This window comes from Hyposmocoma kahamanoa, unplaced genomic scaffold, assembly GCF_003589595.1.
Source record: "Hyposmocoma kahamanoa isolate Upper Pololo Valley unplaced genomic scaffold, ASM358959v1 98263, whole genome shotgun sequence".
NCBI lineage: Eukaryota > Metazoa > Arthropoda > Insecta > Lepidoptera > Cosmopterigidae > Hyposmocoma > Hyposmocoma kahamanoa.
In genome coordinates, this window is record NW_020655550.1 from 626,659 (window position 1) to 645,511 (window position 18,853).

General features: G+C 35.3%; 1 protein-coding gene across 1 annotated transcript in view; it reads right to left on the reverse strand.

Annotated features, from left to right (window-relative positions):
• LOC113238809 (activating signal cointegrator 1 complex subunit 3) overlaps window positions 1–17,630 on the reverse strand; it is a 36,706-nt gene extending 19,076 nt beyond the window's left edge. Inside the window, exons 1-18 of the mRNA XM_026475654.1 lie at window positions 17,409–17,630; window positions 17,152–17,276; window positions 16,725–16,983; window positions 15,440–15,700; window positions 15,066–15,297; window positions 14,424–14,625; window positions 14,137–14,288; window positions 13,715–13,860; window positions 13,394–13,594; window positions 13,112–13,304; window positions 12,698–12,884; window positions 11,911–12,037; window positions 10,593–10,876; window positions 7,507–7,612; window positions 5,670–5,894; window positions 5,075–5,164; window positions 2,152–2,296; window positions 725–861 (exon numbers count right to left, since the gene is read on the reverse strand). Of these exons, the coding sequence (XP_026331439.1) occupies window positions 725–861; window positions 2,152–2,296; window positions 5,075–5,164; window positions 5,670–5,894; window positions 7,507–7,612; window positions 10,593–10,876; window positions 11,911–12,037; window positions 12,698–12,884; window positions 13,112–13,304; window positions 13,394–13,594; window positions 13,715–13,860; window positions 14,137–14,288; window positions 14,424–14,625; window positions 15,066–15,297; window positions 15,440–15,700; window positions 16,725–16,983; window positions 17,152–17,270 (3,066 nt within the window). The 5' untranslated portion in view covers window positions 17,271–17,276; window positions 17,409–17,630. The remainder of the gene's footprint in view (window positions 1–724; window positions 862–2,151; window positions 2,297–5,074; window positions 5,165–5,669; window positions 5,895–7,506; window positions 7,613–10,592; window positions 10,877–11,910; window positions 12,038–12,697; window positions 12,885–13,111; window positions 13,305–13,393; window positions 13,595–13,714; window positions 13,861–14,136; window positions 14,289–14,423; window positions 14,626–15,065; window positions 15,298–15,439; window positions 15,701–16,724; window positions 16,984–17,151; window positions 17,277–17,408) is intronic.
• Between the last annotated feature and the right edge of the window lie 1,223 nt (window positions 17,631–18,853).

Below are 18,853 nucleotides of genomic sequence, written 5' to 3' on the forward strand. Positions count from 1 at the left end.
CCAAATACCTCGAAAACGATACCCAACTTGCCATTATGTGAATAATCGTGCCCGCCATCTTATTTCCTAACCAACCCCTAACCCCCCAACTCAACCCCTAACCCACCCCCTAACCCAACCCCAAACCATACCCATTAATTTATCATAATCGTCAGTTTTAATTGTTAATCAAAACCATTGATTTAATTGAATTAATTGTTAATCTTTAATTGCCAGAACAATTAAATTTGTATAAAAATGACCAATTGTTAATTGCTGTTTCTCAATTGACAATTAATTAATTGTCAATCATTAATTGCCAGAACAATTAAATTTTGCCCAACACTGCTTATAACCAGGCGTGCTAATGATACTGATTTTCCAATACCGGGGACGCATTATGGACAAAAGAAAACAGTATGTACGAAGGAGTTCTGACGGCCAAGTTATCGAAAGATATTAAAGACAAGTCGTTTTCATTATTAAAAAAAAAACAAATTCCATATTCGGTGGAACTGCTGATAAATTTCTAAATGTACGTAATTACTATCAAAAGTGTCATCTTTGCAATTGCTATGCAATACTTGAGTGGTCCCGTATTTTTATTAAAAGAGAATACAATTAAATTTAAAATTTAATTTAATTTCATTAGAATATCATATTTTGTAAACAAGTACTCTGTATAAATTCTATAGTACCTTGCATTTGTTGATAAATTTGTATTCTTATATACCATACGGATTACCTTTAGTTGTTGGAAGTCGGAGCATCGGGTGAGCATTTTGAGAACGTTGCCTTGTGTCATGGCTCTTCGGACCATCTGGTTGAACACTTGCATCGTCTCCACCGTTATGTAGTAGTGGCTTGCCGTGCGACCAAGATCTGTAAATTGCGTCTTCGTTCGAATACGAGATATAAATGTGTGCGCGTAACTTATACGAAAATTAAATAAACTAATTTCAAAGCATATACCATTCATTTAATATCATTTTTATTTGGACCAATTTCACTTTCTATAATTTATCTTCATGTAATTGTTGTTTGATATAACATTCACATTTGGTAAAAAAATTATATACCGACAGCTGGAAATCGCCGGAAAGCGATATTATCGTATCTCGAAAAATAGGAAAATACTATTTTTAATCGACTTCAAAAAAAGGAGGAGGTTTTCAATTCGACTGTATGTTCTTTTTTTTTGTATGTATGTTACGCGATAACTCCGGTATTTGTGAACCGATTTTCTAGATTCTTTTTTTGTTGGAAAGGGGGTACTTCCATAGTGGTCCCATTTCATTTTGAAGAAAATCATCCACCTCGAAGGGTGGCTGTTCACGAATGAAGATTCATTTTTATAAATAGCGCCTAACTTTAATTTAGGAGCAATTATTTTAATGGTTGATTTTGCTATTTCTCCAATTCAAGGCGTTTTTCTCTCAATATACTGTGAGTAGTGAGAACCGATTTTTATTATCTCCAGTGTCAAGTCCTGTATAGTGGCGAACTAGGGGATATTTCAATAAAACTTAGCAAATAGACGTAATTCCACGTATTTTTGAGGTCGGTTTTTTTAGTACTCTGTACTAAGATTATTCGAGATACGACAAGATCGCTTTCCGGCAATTTCCAGCTATTTGTATTTTTATGTTATTCAAACCGACCCCCAACCACCTGATGGAAGTTCGTTCTCGGGACGTACGATCTCTAGTCTCCTTTGCCTATGATTGCGCAGTCTATTAAATTCGGAGCACATAAGTGCGGCTTTGTATTAGAAATAGGTAAGGTGGTTGTACCTACACATGTAGCTTAACCCTACTTACCAGTAAAATTGCATCAATGAGTTTGTTTTTACGCGTGCAAGTGTTTGTTATTCGGCGCTAAATGCCACTTATGATTTTTTACCTTTTTCATCACATAATCTAAGTATATATGTATAGTCTGTAGTAATTTAATACTTATGCTTTTTTTTATTATTTTATTACATTATTTTATTTTGTTATGTTGTCCACGTAAGCCCGGTAATGTAATTATGATGTCCTCTATTTTGGTCCGCAGTACGGAAATTTCTCTTAGAAATAAGCATTACCTTTTGTTTCAGTTTTCCGTTTTACTAAATGTGATTTGTATTTTCCTGTGCAATAAATAATTAAATAAATAAACAAAAAATCTTACCGGTAGTATGCAGCTCGCCAGTTTGATCGTCGTAGCGAATCATATGTGTTTTGTCAAGCTCCATAGCGGCTGTAGTGATGAGCTGACGCCGTTTCGTCTCCAACATTGGTTCCATACACACGTCGTCATATCCTAGACCGTAGACCTACATCAAATTAAACAATAAAATAACAATCGAAAGAACGAAAGCGACGCAAGAAATGGCAACAACGCGTGAAAGCTGCATGTTTACAAAAAAATGCCCAATTTAAAGTGACTCGTAATTTTTTTATTCGCGACCGGTTGAAAATGTCGTTACCATCATCATCATCATCAACTCATTTACATGTCCCACTGTCGAAAATGTATATCCATATAAATATACGTTATAAAATAATACAAGTTTCATTCACAAACCTTTGAAAAAAGTTGGAGAAATAAAAATTTATGACAAAAAAAAACCGACCTCAAAAGTTCGTGGAATTACATCTATTTTGATTGAAATCGGTTACCGGAAAGTACGCGAAACCAGATTCTTCCCCAAGTTTGCCACCCTTAGAAGTGGAATATTTTTTCGAATTTAAATGGGACCAATACTGAGGTACAGTCATATACACAAGATACCTGAAGTCTTGTCATACAGAACAATAATTTCTAATTTTAATAATTCCGTTAAGTGCCGCAATTAAAACAAAAAAGAAAACTTTGAAAGTTACTAAAACTTTTAAATTAATTAAAACTGAATAGACAAATAGGAACGAAACGTGCAACAATGCGTAATCACAGAAGACACAATCACATGCAAAATGCAGAGATTTCGTGATTTGTTAATCTATCCATACCCACCCTACGCTTTATTAATAATACCTGTGTGGGTACCCACCTTAAGCAATTTCTAGTGAACAAATATTGTGATTTGTCAACTTTAACATTAAAAAGTGAAACAATGCTGTTAAAAATATAACGTTAAAACAAAACAGTGCTCGTGGGATTGAACCACGGATATAGTAACTGGCAGTCGACACAACAAGCCGCTCGACCTTCTTCTTACTTCGAAGTTAAATGACGAAATTTAGCATTGCTTTTAAAGATGTGTTCATCATCTTCAAGCAACACTCCACTGTATTGCTTACTCAATAAAGTTGAATTTTTTTTAATTTTTTCTTTGTTCAATACGTAACATGGGTCTCAGAACCAAAAGGTCGGTTTGGGCATGTTAGGGCGCGTTCCCACTATGTCGTGACGACAGATTGTAGTGCAGTGCAGTTTACAGTGTCGTGGCTTGTATATTTAAATAAAGTTCTTCACATATAACACGACACGATTAACTGTCGTTCACGATTTCTTATCGTTACAACGACAAACTGTCGTCACAGTGAGAACAGCTAGAACGACAGTCGTCAGACGATAAAAAACGTCACGATAAAAACGTGACGACAGATTGTCGCAGCTCCTATTGTCGTCACGATCTAGTGGGAACAGCTAGTCACGACGGTCGTTCAACGATAAAAAATCGTCCACGACAGATAGTCGTGATATGGGAACAGGCTAGACACGACAGTCGTCCAACGATAATAAATCGTGACGACATAGTGGGAACGCGCCCTTAGGGGGTCAGGTATCTCATGTATGACTGTACCCTTTTTCCAACAAAAAAGAATAATCAAAATCGGTTCACAAACGCCGGAGTTATCGCGTAACATACATACAAACAAAAATACTGTCGAATAGAGAGCCTCCTCCTTTTTTTTAAGTTACTTAAAAATACGTGAAAACATATGGAAGGCATTGTAAATACTTGTTTTTGAACGTAACACGACTTTAATATTTCAACATTTTATTTTAAGCCTCGTTTACACTTGCCATGATTTCTTCAGCGATTAACTTAAAATAGGATTTTTTCGTCCCGTTTAATGAAATGATTTGTTGGTAGGTCAATATCCTTGTAAAAAGGTGAGTCCATCAGCATTAAAAAATATTAGTCAATTTTGTATGAAAAATATATTAAATTTGACTAACTTCTTCTGTCCCGATTTTTTTCGTCCCGTACAATAATAAATACTACTGTACGTATGTGAAAAGTCCGTTATTTGTATGAATTTGCTGAAATGGAATTTATGTGGCCGGCCTTCCTTAAGGAAATTGAAAAATAAAAGGAAGAAATTGTAAATTGAAGTTACGTTCAAAAATAAATGCTAACAATACATTCAACATTTATTAAGTATATTTTAAAAATCGTATCTTTTTTGCACCATTTTTACCTCACTCGTGCGTCGTAGTGAGTCTAAATACTAAATATGTGGACCCAACTATACTTATCTTAGAATAATATCTCTGTACTACAAAATAACACAACCTATAAAAGAAAGTGTAGCTTATATCAACTTTCCCTAATTAAAAAAAAAAAAAATCATACATAATTAGAAACTATATGGAAATACAAATGAAACCCTGTATCTGCGATTGATGATTGTCTACTTTTTTTAGCTGATCCAGGAGTGTATGGAACTTGGGCATTGTTCTTAGACGACAATAGTGGTTCATCGGTTACCAATGTGGTAGCTAAATGATGAAGCCCCTGGTTCTATTCTCATTTTTTTATTATTTTCTATGATAGCAAGTGACGAGACGAACAAGTCGTGAGCGTGGCAGTAAGCGGCACGCCTGTCCATAACAGTTGCAGTGCCACTCAGAACTGTTGCTGTTTACATTAATCCTTGGCGGTAGAAATATGTAGGTGAGGTGACAGTATTTCCCTGGAAGAACTCTTTCACAAGGTGCTCTACTGTTACTAAATAGGACATTTTTAAATATTGATTACGATCTAGGTGTTCTGGTTAAAGGAATTTCCTTGCACTTGTACTCATAGTGCTGGGACTGCCTAGACACTTTTAAGAAAGGTTGTTTAAAAGAGTGAGAGTTAACACTTTTTTGTGCTGTTTACCTGTGGGTTGATTCTCATGCGCACGAATAAGTATGTGTAACTCAGCCATTCCACCGCTTCATCGATATTCGTCACAGTTCCTAGCGCCACCTGGAAAAAATGTCATAATTAAAGAACCATTATAATACTTTTTTATGTATTAAACATTTTGAAAAATGTTTTTATTCAAATGATTATATTGAAACTACATAACATACTATGACTGCTTCCTTGGCGTAACGGTTACCATGCCCATACTGGTCTGCCACGCAGAGGTTTCGGGTTTGATTCCCGGGCCGGGAGAAATATTTGTATGTACACTTATTTCTCTCGTAAGTTTGGGTGTAATTTGTGGTGTTACATGTATGTGTCCATGGTACCCGCAACATAGGGTTTCCCTAGCGCGGAGCTATGAGTGTGTATTTACAACAATATACTGACGATACTATTGCCATTTATAAAGTGTGGGACTAAATTACTAGCGAGATGCAACAAATTAAAATACAAAATTTGCTTTAGTATAGTCCCGATGCGGAAGCGTGCTGATGCAGTACAGCCTTAGCCTGTAACTTAGCATATTGTTAATTAAGCTTCTCTTATGATCTATGTCCCATACCTCGGCGTTCAAATGGTCAGCTAATAGGTTAATAAAGTTGCTCTCAATCGGGAACTGGTTCATCATAGATTTGAGGTAATGCGACAATTTGTCATGCGTAGTTATGATGATGCCCGTGCCGGAAGTGTCGAACTGGGGACGGCCGGCGCGACCGAATATTTGTAGCACATCCAGTATACTGAGGTCCACAAAAGATCCACGGTTCTGGTCATACAGCTCAGTACCCTGTGGATCCAAATATAGCGGTTTATGTTTGTTGAAATAATGGTAATAACAATATTACACAACTATCATATTACTTACACAAGTAAGTCTTAACTTTTCTATAGGCGTAGTAGTGTAGCTTTCGGATAAATATACGGAAGCGAGACGTGTTACACGAAATATTTCATTACGTTTCAGAGTCGTAGTACTGCAGAAAAGTTAAAGTATGAAATTGCCGATTTGTACTGAAAATCTAAATTGTTTATTTTTTAAATTTTTAACAAATTTATTTAATCAAAATAGTTGCCATTATTATCTATACATTGCTGCCATCTAATGGGAAGGTTATTAATGCCTTTGCGATAGAACTCCGACGATCTAGACTGCACAAACTGTGTGAAAGCATTTTGTACTGCCTCCTGGGAAGAAAACTTCTTGTCACGTAGATAATTGTCCAAATCACGAAAAAATGATAGTCCGTTGGAGCAAGGTCTGGTGAATACGGAGGATGACGAATGGTTTCTAACTGCAGTTCCTGAAGGGTCAAAATGGTTTCTCGTGCTGTGTGAGGTCTCGCGTTGTCGTGGAGCAATAATGGTGAAGATCGATTCATGAGTCGGGGCTGTTTTACTGCTAGTTTTGTCAACATGGTTCGGAGTTCGGCACAATAGACATCTGCCGTTATTGCTTGACCAGATCGGAGAAAACTATAGTGAATAACACCATGCTGAGACCACCAAACAGTTACCATTACCCTTTTATTGGTAAGTTTTGCTTTAGGACACTGTTGTGGCATTTGACCTGGGGTCAGCCATTGCATTTTTCTTTTCCGGTTATCATAAAGAATCCACTTTTTATCACATGTTACAATTCGATCCAATATTCCTTCATTTCTGTACCGGTTCAACAAGGCAACACAAGTTTCAACACGCGTTTCTTTCTGCAGATCAGTCAAATCATGAGGCACCCATTTTTCGTATTTTTTTATTTTATTGATTTGACGCAAGTGAGTCAATATTGTGGGTAAGGTAACGTTAAACCATGCCGCTAATTCCTGGGTAGTTTGACTAGGATCGGCTTCCACTATCTCTCTTAATTCATCGTTATTCACCTGTGTGGGCGGTCTTCCTCGTGGCTCGTTCTTTAAGTCGAAATTTCCATCACGAAAGCGTTTAAACCAAAATCGCACGGTGCGTTCATTAGTAGACCCCTCTCCAAACGCAGCATCGATATTGCGGGCTGTTTCTGCCGCGTTAGTTCCGCGTCGGAACTCGTATTCAAAAATCACTCGAATTTTCGCAGTATCCTATCCATCTTTCTTGTCTAAATTGAATAACAAAAACAATTGAAAGTCGATATTCAAATGTTTCAAATTTAAAAAAAAAAAATCACAGAAACCATTTGAAAAAAGTTTCATTCGAAAACCTCAAACCATGAAGATTCTATGAAAATTCAAAGAACCTATTGCAATAAAACGGCAATTTCATACTTTAACCCCTAATATTTTTATTGCACATATATGAAACGTAACGACTTATTAATATCATCCCAAAGAAAATAATCAACAAAAAAGTTGACTAGCCTTTGGAATAATATGACCAATTTGCACAATACATATTATATGCGAAATTACCCTTATGATAACAGCGTGCGCTGGAAGGTTGACTCCCCAAGCTAAGGTGGCAGTGCATACAAGCACTTTAATGTAACCTTCAGAGAAATATTTTTCCACCATGTTTCTGTAATAGAATAAAAACAATTTTGTCAATAAAGTCCATGCAAAGGTTGCAATTTGGCATGAACATACATGTGTTGGTATTTGATGGTAAGCTCAGCCCTGCATACTCGTTAGTCCATAAAGATATGCGATCGTCGTAAGTCGAAGACTTGCGATCGTTCGCATCCAGGAAAAGCCTATATACCCTATACCCTACCTTTTCTTTGATAGTTTTAAGCAATTATTTTAAATGTTATATATTTCGTGTTGAATAGTGTTTTATTTTTAACCGACTCCAAAAAAAGGAGGAGGTTCTCAATTCGACTGCATGTTCGTTTTTTTTGTATGTATGTTACGCGATAACCCTGGTATTTGTGAACAGATTTTGATGATTCTTTTTTTGTTGGAAAGAGAGTACCTCCATAGTGCTTCCATATAATTTAACCTCTAAGGGTGGCTGTTCACGCATGAAGATTCATTTTTCAACTGCTTCCGTGGCCGAACGGTTACCATGCCGGACTGCCATGCAGAGGTCCTAGGTTCGATTCCCGGGCCGGGAGAAATATTTGTATGGCCTACATTTATTTGTCTCGTGAGTTTGGGTGTAATTTGTCATTGTCTATTTGTGTGTCCATGGCACCCGCGACACAGGGTTTCCCTAGTGCGGGGCTATGTCGAGTGTGTGCGTTATTATTATTATTATTATTATTTTTTATAAATAGCGCCTAAATTTTAGTATAAGGAGCAATTATTTTAAAGGTTGATTTTGCTATTCTTCAATTCAAGGCGTTTTTCTCTCTCAATACACTTTGAGTAGTGAGAACCGATTTTTATTATCTCATGTGTCAAGTCCCGTATAGTGGCGAACTAGGGGATGAATCCGGGTTTGCGCACTTTCCGGGAACCGATTTCAATAAAACTTGGTAATTCCACGTACTTTTGAGGTCGGTTTTTTTAGTACTCTGTACTGAGATTATTTATTTATATAGACAGGCTTTCTAAAATAGCGGCCTATCTCAAAATAACTTAATTTATCGCAAACGAAACCAAATATTGTGTAACTCAAAATTGTGGAATTAAACAACACAATTTAAAAAAAAATCCGAATGAAAACGATATGTCCAGGGTGTAACAGAAAGGTGAAGTCATATTAAAGGACCCAAATGTGTTCTTCTTCTGTGCAAAATTTCAACTAAACAGTTGAAAGAAATTTAATGAAAAGTAAAAGAAAGTAATTTTTTCAATCGATACGTTTACGTCACAGCTCTATTGCTCTATTTGCGTTAATGACGTGTACGTAGTTCATTCATAAAAACCATTCAATATGTGTCGGCGCTGCGTGTCGCGTTCCGTCCCAAACCAATCACCGATAAACAAAATGCAATCAATATACCCTAACGGTATTTTAAATCCTTTTCAGTTGCACTTATGTATGTCGATATTAACAACTAAACAATTATTACGTAATCTAATATCAATAATTTTATTGTTTTATTTATCAAAAACATAAGATTGGAGGTTTTTAAAGGTATTTAAGTACATACAATTTTAATACAGTAATAGCAGTACAGTTAGATTGGTGATAGTGATAATTAGTGTCCCATTGAACACACAATTAATAACAATAATGTGCCTGGCAATGACATCAACTAACTAGTCTCAAACTATCCCGAGTTTCCTGTTCTATGAGTACCAGATCAACAAAATAAGCTCCGGGAAATTAACTCAGACCTTACCCGAAACTAAACCTGAAATTAACTATTTTTCATATTGGTTTTACCGGAAACAAAACCCTGGATCTTCTCATCCATCGCTCACGGTCCTAACCGCTGTGACCTACGAGAGTTGTCACTCATAAAAATATTTACATACGACTTTGCGGAACTGCCGCTTGAAAATAAAAAGAGGAAGACATGAGATGTGTGAGCTGCATTCACTACGTGCAAGAAAGAGATAGAAGCGTGCAATATTCAAGGCTTTGTAATTAGAATTTTGTTGTACTTGTTTGAAACTTTTCTACTCAAGTCATCATAACCACTCTACTTTAAAGTGAAATTTATCGGCGTTAAAAGTTTATTTTCAGCTTGTGAAAAATCTCTCAATTTTTGTATTCTCGTTAATGCCACTTGGGAGATTTTTCGACGTAGTGCAGGTTTCGTTGTGGCGCACTTTCCCGGTCACTTTAACTTTATAGAATGTACTAACGGATGAATAAATAGATCGCCTTTTAGTGATCATGGATGCCAAGGAATTGTGCCACCAATCCACCAGTAACAATAATGAATTTTGGACTACAATTAAATGTTAAAAAAACCCATTTAAAAATTAAATTTTTAAATGGGTCACATAATTATTATGAAAGAAATATGTGTAGCATTTCCAAGACATTTACCTATGGGCCAGAAGGACTAGAGCTTCAATGCGTCTTTCGGGTTTAGTGAGTGATCAGCTGATCGAAATTTTACGTCCTGAAATTCCCTTAAATAACAAAGTGGGGCATAAAATAACAATGAAAACGTGTTTCACACCTATAACTACATATGATCTTGAAATACATAAATATTTTTTATACAATATATATGTATATATATTATATGAGCGATTGTAAATGGATAATTAAGTATTAAATATGTATAAATAAAAATAATCACATTAATCGCAATAAGTTCAGTATTATTTTTAAATTATCAAATTTGTTTTTTCAATTCCAAAACTTTTGAGTCACAATAGCATTTCTTTCATGTGCGTTATGAGGAATGATGGTTACAGATCGAAATTCATTTAAAAAAGAATCATATCGGCCTAATGTTGTCACATGATTATTTGAACCATGGAAAGTTCGGTGTCCTGTTCAAAATATAATATATCACCCCCCCTGAATACAGCTAGAACTGCTTTGGGTAACTATTCTTGAAAAGTGGCGGTAGGAAGAAAGTATAGATAATTACATGAAATCTACTCCATTCTCGCTTACACTGTAAAATATTCAATGAGTAGATCACCTGTCACTGCGCAACATGCCGGCGTGGTGGCACGCAAATCCAGCAGCGAACATTTCTGACAGTTGCTTATAAGGGCTAGTGCTTATAGACTTTTTGGCCTTTAAGAATCCAGCGGAATCGTCTGGCTCAAAATATTTGGTATGTCCATTTTTCTGTGCTAATTCTTTGAGTATCATCGCCGTATTGTGTGTAGCGTTGCGAGCGTGGACAAATACCATGACTTGATGCCCTTGTTTCACCATGTCCACAGTTTTATCATAGCATAGCTCATTCATAGTTTGCATCTGAAATTATTAACGTGATAGTGTTTAATATGCCTTTTAAATAATTAATACGATGATTGAAGTGAAAAGTCATTCGTCGCGATGCAAACACGATTTAAACGCGATACTAACTTATTTACTTAATGTATTTATTAATTTCGCTTTTAAATTTATAATTAACAAAATAATGTACATAAACCTATACAGATTTTTCGTAGATAATTATTCAACATAAGCGACTACATCGATATAATCGCGCGTTTGTATCGCTGCTAAAAGCCGCCGTGTTTTAACCACTCTAAGGGTTACCTTCAATGGCGCAGCGACACGTTCAAAGAAATGTATATTTTATTTGGTAAAAAATATTATTAAAAATGTTATATTATTAATACAAAAACCGAACGCTAACTAAATCTAACAAAATCCTTCAATCCGGCCGGATTCGAACCGACGTCTCCTAGCAAACCAAAACAACAAACAAAGAAAATACGTTCCTTATTATTTTTCATCCTGCAAATAGCGCGCGGTTCCTTTCAAATTTTTTTCAAAGAAATGTATTTAGTAGAAAATACAGTTTATGTTGCAATGCTTGTTTTTTTCCTATGTAGCATGTATGTAGTTAATTATTTATTCGCATATCGGCATTGTTTAGTATGAATTTTCATTCGCAATGCGTTATCAATATTAAAATTTTCAACATTCAATTAATTTAGGTTAAATTGCAGACTTAAACAATAAAAACCTATAGTAGGTGTAGTCACACGAGTTGCATTCTGAATGAATCACAATTACAAATTAGCTGTTGGAATGCAGTCTGCACGCTAGCAGCACGTGTGACTACGCACTAAGAAATAGAAAACAACGTGTACACATTTTTAAATCTAATTCAAAACCGGATTGCTAAATTTCGGCAGTCACATTAAAAGACGCTAAATTATAAAAGCATTTATTATTTACCTCGCAACTTAACATTCGCATATTTCAGGCAATGTTTTTGTAAGTGTACAACAAAAGCTTTTTAAAATGGTTTATATAGAAAGTATCACAAAACATACCTGTCTAAGATAGACTCCACCGCCGCTGCCGATTGCCTTCACACCAATGAATTGTTGTTCTAGTGGCACTGGACGGAATCTCGAATCGAAATAAAACAGGCCTATGTTTGGATTCACTCGTAAGAATCTGAAAAGCATAATTTGTACATATAATAATATTCTTTTTACAAATTTGAAAATTATTTTTAAAATAGAAAACAAGACTCTGAGCCCGAGTAAATTTATTTTACTTAAAAACTTGTCAAGGTCCTATTTAACTTTTAAGAAATTGGATGTTTGTTGTACACCTCTGTGATATAAATAGTGGTCACGTTTCATATGAAATAATGAACAAGAAACCACAGGCGTGTATGGAGACATTGAAGATATTTCCAGTTGGAGGAATGTGGTGTCTGCCTATCTCATTGTGAAAGGTTATTTGAATAATTTTAGTATAGAGTACTAAAAAAATCGACCTAAAAAGTCATTCATCCTCTTGTTTGCCACCCTTAGAGGTGGAATAATTTCTTCAAATTTAAATGGGACCATTTCCGATATATTCTCTTTTCATCAAAACAAAAAAAGAATCATTAAAATCGGTTCACAAATGCCGTAAATGTATAGCGTAACATAAAAAAAATACAGTCTAATTGAGAACCTCCTCCTTTTTTTGAAGTCGGTTTAAAATAGACAAAATTGTATACAGGCCAACGCAATTATTTTCTTAAAACAAAAGAACTGTGTAATTCTCAGAGAAAACCAAAAATTAAAATTACCAGTAGAAATAAGGCTACAATATTTTTTTTACCTTGCTACGTCGACGTAATTTGGCAGTGTGGCGGATAAACCAACGATCCGTATCATGTTCTGCGAAGATTCGACCTGCCGCAACGTCCTCGCCACAATCGCCTCAACAATGGGGCCTCTGTCGCCGTGCAGAAGATGTACTTCGTCTATGATTAATAGCTTTACGATTGATGCTAGTTCCGTTTCAGCTGAAAGATGATTTATTTAATTTGGTAGGCTGCACTAAAACTGTGTAATAAAACCATGATATTATAATCGGCTTTAATAGTGAAGGAAAATAACGTAATGAAATCTAGTACATTCCATCGACTTTCGAACACGTGTGAAGTCCTGGACATACATTAGACCAAGGACGCGACGTATTTACTGAATCAAACTATCATTCAACAAAATATTTTTTATTTTTTAAACTCACTGGCGCCTTTCCGTGTAACAACGTCCCATTTCTCGGGAGTCGTAACAATCATTTGCGTTTGCAGCACTTCGGATTTGGTCAGTTTCATGTCACCAGTTAATTCACGTACGGATATTCCTAGACCTGCGAGCCGTTTGCCGAAATTCGTCGTCATTTCTGAAGCGAGTGCCTTCATTGGTGCTATGTAGATTATCTGAAAGAAATATGTTAAAGTTTAGTAAATCAAATAATAGTAGTCAAAGTAGAGCAACCATCAAAATAATACGTAGACCAAATCTATACTTTGAATTTATTCTTCAATATGACATTGTTTTCAATGTGCTGTTTTATCTGATGGACGACGGTAAGCAGCGCGATGTTGGTTTTACCAGCGCCGGTCGGAGCACAAATTAACAAATTCTCGTTCGTATTATATGCTGTCTGGAACACCACTGACTGTATTCGATTTAGCTCCTTTATATTTTCAAACACTATTTGACCAATCTGAAAATTAAAGACACATTTAATCAACGAAAATCTGTTGCGAAATCAAATTGCTGACTAGGTAAATCTGATGTGTGATTTAACTTCACGTATGGTTGTGATAAATACGTATAAATTCACCTCATCTAAGTCAGATATTTGCACTCTCGTATTACCAACAGATAAAGGTGGTGGTTCATTTATGGGTATAATTACTTCTTCGTATTCTTTAGTGTCCTTTCTCTTTACGTCTTTGGGTAGCAACATTTTTAACCCTGATATGAAACCTGTAAGAGCACGAAAGAAGCCATAGTAAGTCTTAGCTAAAATTAAGAGCTAAATGCCTTCATGATGGAGCTGATTAACAATAAGTAAACATATTGCATAGTCATGGTGAATTGTCGCCTTGCCGCATAAGACGAAAAATAGCTCATTAGCATATCCACTACTAATCTGTCAAATGTTTGACGATAAACAACAAGAATTGGGGTATACAAATTTAAAAAGCACACAGTAGTACTCAGCCAAGAATTAAAAGTAGTTGTTTTCTTAATTTAACTTACCAGCCGCATTTTTGGAATCTAGCGATGAATCAAAAACATTGGGGTATTGTACTTTGGTTTGCTTGTATGAAATTTTTCGCAAAATGGGATCCGAGTCCTTAGAGGATCCCGAGGTGGAAAATGGCACAACAGGTTTAGAGTATTCCGCTAGCCTGCAAAAAATCTATTGTTGTAAATAAAAATATGGCTCTGTTTCACTATTAAATAATAATGATTCTCGATACTGTAGCTCATAGCCATTGGTAAGATGTCTTAATTCTGTCGTAGAAATCGGAAATGTTACGTACATTCTCGCTCTGGCTTGTGAGACATTAAACTCTGGTTCTTGTTCTTCTTTTAACTGCATTTTCCTTGCTTCCTTTTTTTCTCTTTTCTCTTCTTTCTGCATGAGTTTTGCAATCATCTTTTCTTGTTCAGACTGCACTGAGACTTGACAGAGATACTGAGGAAACGTTGGCTTCTCCTCATACACTATCGGTGTCATTTTTACTGTAACGAATTAAACACGAAGAACAAATGATAAAATTACATTTTCTTGATGATAAAGTATTTAAATTGCTACTTACACCTCCTTTTCTTTTTATATTTGCTTGGATGTGCCTTTGCTTCATCTAAAATCCGTTGTTGCGCTAACAGTTTACAATAATATAAAATAATGTTTGTTATGACAACTGAATGCTGTTACATAACACAAAATATAGACTTCTATATACCTTCAACTGAAGTGAACGAGGTTGAGGTACTTGGCTGTGGTTTCCATCCTTTTTGTGTTAGCATTAAAGTTAGAAGCAAAGGTTTGTCAATTTAATACAAAATATATTAGGAATGAAATGAAATTTTGCGTATTGGAAGTAGAATAAAGGTAATTGATCCAACATTTAATGTCAAAAACTGGTTAACATAAGGAAATTAAACTAAATATCACTTACTATCTTTTTCTGGTTCAGTCTTAAGCTTCAAATTAGCTAGAAGTTCTTGGCGATGCACAAGCAAGTCTTGAATGAACTCAATTTTGTCAAAACCCAAAAGGTCAAACATGTCATTCTGGATTTCTTCGTTGCTCCGAGTTGAGTGTATCAAGTTCAAAATAGACTGAAGCATTGGTGCATAGTCATCAGGGAATAGTTCCCTAGTTTTCTCTTGGATCCAATCCCTGCCATACTGGAATAGTATAAAATAAAGTTTAGAATGATGATTCCTTTTTATAAGCAATATTGGAATTGTAGTAGTAAATCACAATATATTTGATTGAAGAGTAAATCAATATGTTTCGTGAACTAGCATCATAAATTTCTGGTCATACCTTAGGTTTGGTTGTTGAGGCAGTTTCAACTTTACCAGTTTTATTATCATATTTCATAGAAAAGTCTCTGATAAAATTACTGTCAGTTGCTGGCTTCGATATCATCTTGGGCAGGTTTTTTTTATTAAGAATATATGGAACACATTGGTAGTGTATGTGTTCACCCCACAACGTTGGTTTCTTTGCAGGCTTATCTTTTTTTGGTTTCAGGATATATTCTATTGTGTCATCTGATAATTCTTTTGTTATATCTGCGACAAGCTACAATACAAAATTATAATTATTTGTTGGGCAATCAATAGGCTTAGTGCCTCTTTCATATTCAACTTCTTTCAGTACTAAAGGTTAGAGTTGCTCACAAAAAGGCTCGGCCATATTACAACTGGTGATGGTACTCTCGACAACAAACAACAAGTTTAAGTTTGCAGAGAGAGCCTTTTTTTAAGTAGATTATGATAATGATACCAATAAATATGTATGTCGCAGCAAAAGTCGCTTTTTCATCAGTATTAAGACGTAATATAATGTTTATCATAAAATTTATTTCTAAAATTGTGAATGTTAATATTACCAGTATCAATATGAACAAGAAAAGTGATTGATGGACCATTTGGATGACCAGGAAAAAGTAAAGCCAGGTTTTCACTATATGAGTATGTTCAGACCGAGTCCACTTGGAGGACTACTCTGACACTACTCATAACATGTAAACACGTGACTGGAGCTCATGCGGACATTGGCATCCATTCAACATGTCACAAGTGGTGTCCAAGTAGCCATCTAAGTGGTTTCGGTCCAAGTGTACTTGTATAGTGAAAACTTGCTTAAACCACCAGCTGGCATGTAATCGCACCTTTTATATTATAAATTATTAACATTAATCATGGCATCCCTTTTACACATTGCTTAAAAAAATGCAGAGTTCTCTGCAGGAATGAGAATGGGTTTCCTTATTTCAATGTGTAGGTTGAAGTAGCAATTGCACAAATAAAATTAGTAGGTGCATAAAGTAATAATAATAACACACATACACTCAACATAGCCCTGCACTAGGGAAACCCTGTGTCATGGGTGTCATGTACATACACATAGACAACAACAAATTATACCCAAAATCACGAGAGAAATAAATGTAGGCCATAGAAATTATTTCTATGGGCTCGGGAAATGAACCTGGGACCTTTGCGTGCCAGTCCAGCATGATAACCGTTCAGCCACAGAGGCAGATAAAGTGACAATATCTAAGTATATTGATTTAATTAAGTACAATTTAATTCAAACTAACCAGACGTATCTTGTTTGCTGTAGCCTGGCTGACATCCCCAAACATTGTTCGTAGGTTTAACATGTGCTTCATCATAACTATGTCTTCTTGCATAAACATTCTCAAAGACAGAATAACAGCGTCATCAACTAAGTTACTGGGATGAAAATCACTCAAGCTAACACAGGTCTCTCTCAATTGCTCCAAGAGTTTGAGGATCTTACTTGACTGCAGTTCATTTCGTTTTATATATCCACATAATTCCTCATATGTTCTATACCTATAGCAATATTTATATGTTTAATTTCTTTTATGTGTCACAATTTGTTATCAGATTAGTAAGTAATGGCAAGTACACAGGTTGTCATAGTAGTTGCACAAGATCATGCAAAATATTGTGAAATAAACAAATGGTTGCAATTTATTGAACATAAGCAAAGCATTTTACCTTTTTTTCTGTTTTTTTCGTGACTTTGTTTTGTGCTTTGCGGTGGGTGACGAGATGAAGGGCGACTCGAGTAGTGTATGTACCCTCAAGGCCCGAGTTATACGAGGTAAGTCACGCATGGTTGTCTGTGAAATAAAATAATAAATACACTATTAACGTATCAAACAAACACTGTACAGCAACAATGCGAAGATTTTAAAAGTCATTAATAAGGATTTCATAGGTGCGTATCGCTTTATTTAGAATGAATTACTTACCGAAACTTTAATGCAGTTATGGAACTATGCGGTTGAATTTGAGTGATTCGAAATTGGGATAGATTAATAAAATTTTTAAAGGTAAAGTGTAAATTGGTAACTATGTACTAATAAATATCAAAATTTTAAACAAAGTATCACATTTTCAATACACGTTATCTTCGACCAAAGTTAAAATTATCTATTTTCAACTTTACAAGATGGATTTACTGGATACACGTCGGACATAGAGTAGAAACGTCAACGTCAATATGATGTTTTTTTTTTTTATTAGAGGCAAACGAATTTTGCATTACCATTTTACACTAATATTTGACACAAGGTAGTTGAGCACTTTATTCGGTGATTATCATTATAAGCTGTCAGTTGAGTTACGCAATAGGCCTGCAGAGATTGGCAAGCACCCGGGTTTGAACCCAACGGTTTATTAATTTCTTTCGTGTTATTATATATATAATATATTTATGTTATATATATTATATATTATTCTTTCTTTCGGTTTAAATCGGGTTAATACCCATTATTGCGCAATATCTAAGGCAAAAATGATTTACTACTATAATAAATATTTGTTGTTAATCGTGTTTCGTTCAAATTTAATAATATTATTACAAAATGTTTATTGCTTTCTGATCTCTAGACGATTCGATTTGCCTTTCTTTAGAATTAGTACGTTTGATCGAAATAAATTGATACAAAAAATCGTTAGATCACGAGTGGTGTCCAAGTAGCCATCTGAGTGGTTTCGGTCCAAGTGACTCGTATAGTGAAAACCTGGCTTAAGCCACCAGCTGGCATGCAATCGGATCTTTTTGTACAACCAGCAAACAATGTACATATTGTAACATTAGCACATTGACTTAGTCAATGCATTAGCACCATTGACTTTCAATTATATGGACGTCGGGTCCACGCTAAAAAGTGTCCGAACTTATAGGGCGTTAAAATCGTATACAGAGCGTCATTACGCTCTAGTCTTCATTTGTTCGACTGACAGCGAAGCAAGCAAGATTAGACAGTACTGCGATGACATTACAATATAAATTCAACGTTTTAGCTTTTTCATATTCCTTAACGTGTCACTACGTTTAAATAGGTTGATTTGAGACATTTTTTTCGTGGTTTTTGTATTAGACCCGTCGTCCATTTATTTGTAAGTCAATGATTAGCACCTAATTTATTAACATTAATCATGGCATCCCATTTACATTTTCCTTAAAAAATGCAAAGAGCTGCAGGAATGTGAAAGAGTTTCCTTATTTCGACGTATAGGTTGAAGTAGCAATTGCCGAATAAAATTAATAGGTACATAAAGTAATAGGTAATAATAATAGCACACAAACTCAACATAGCCCTAGCCATAGCCATAGCACTAGGGAAACCCCGTGTCGCGGGTGTCATGTACACACACATAGATAACAACAAATTACACCCAAACTCAGGAG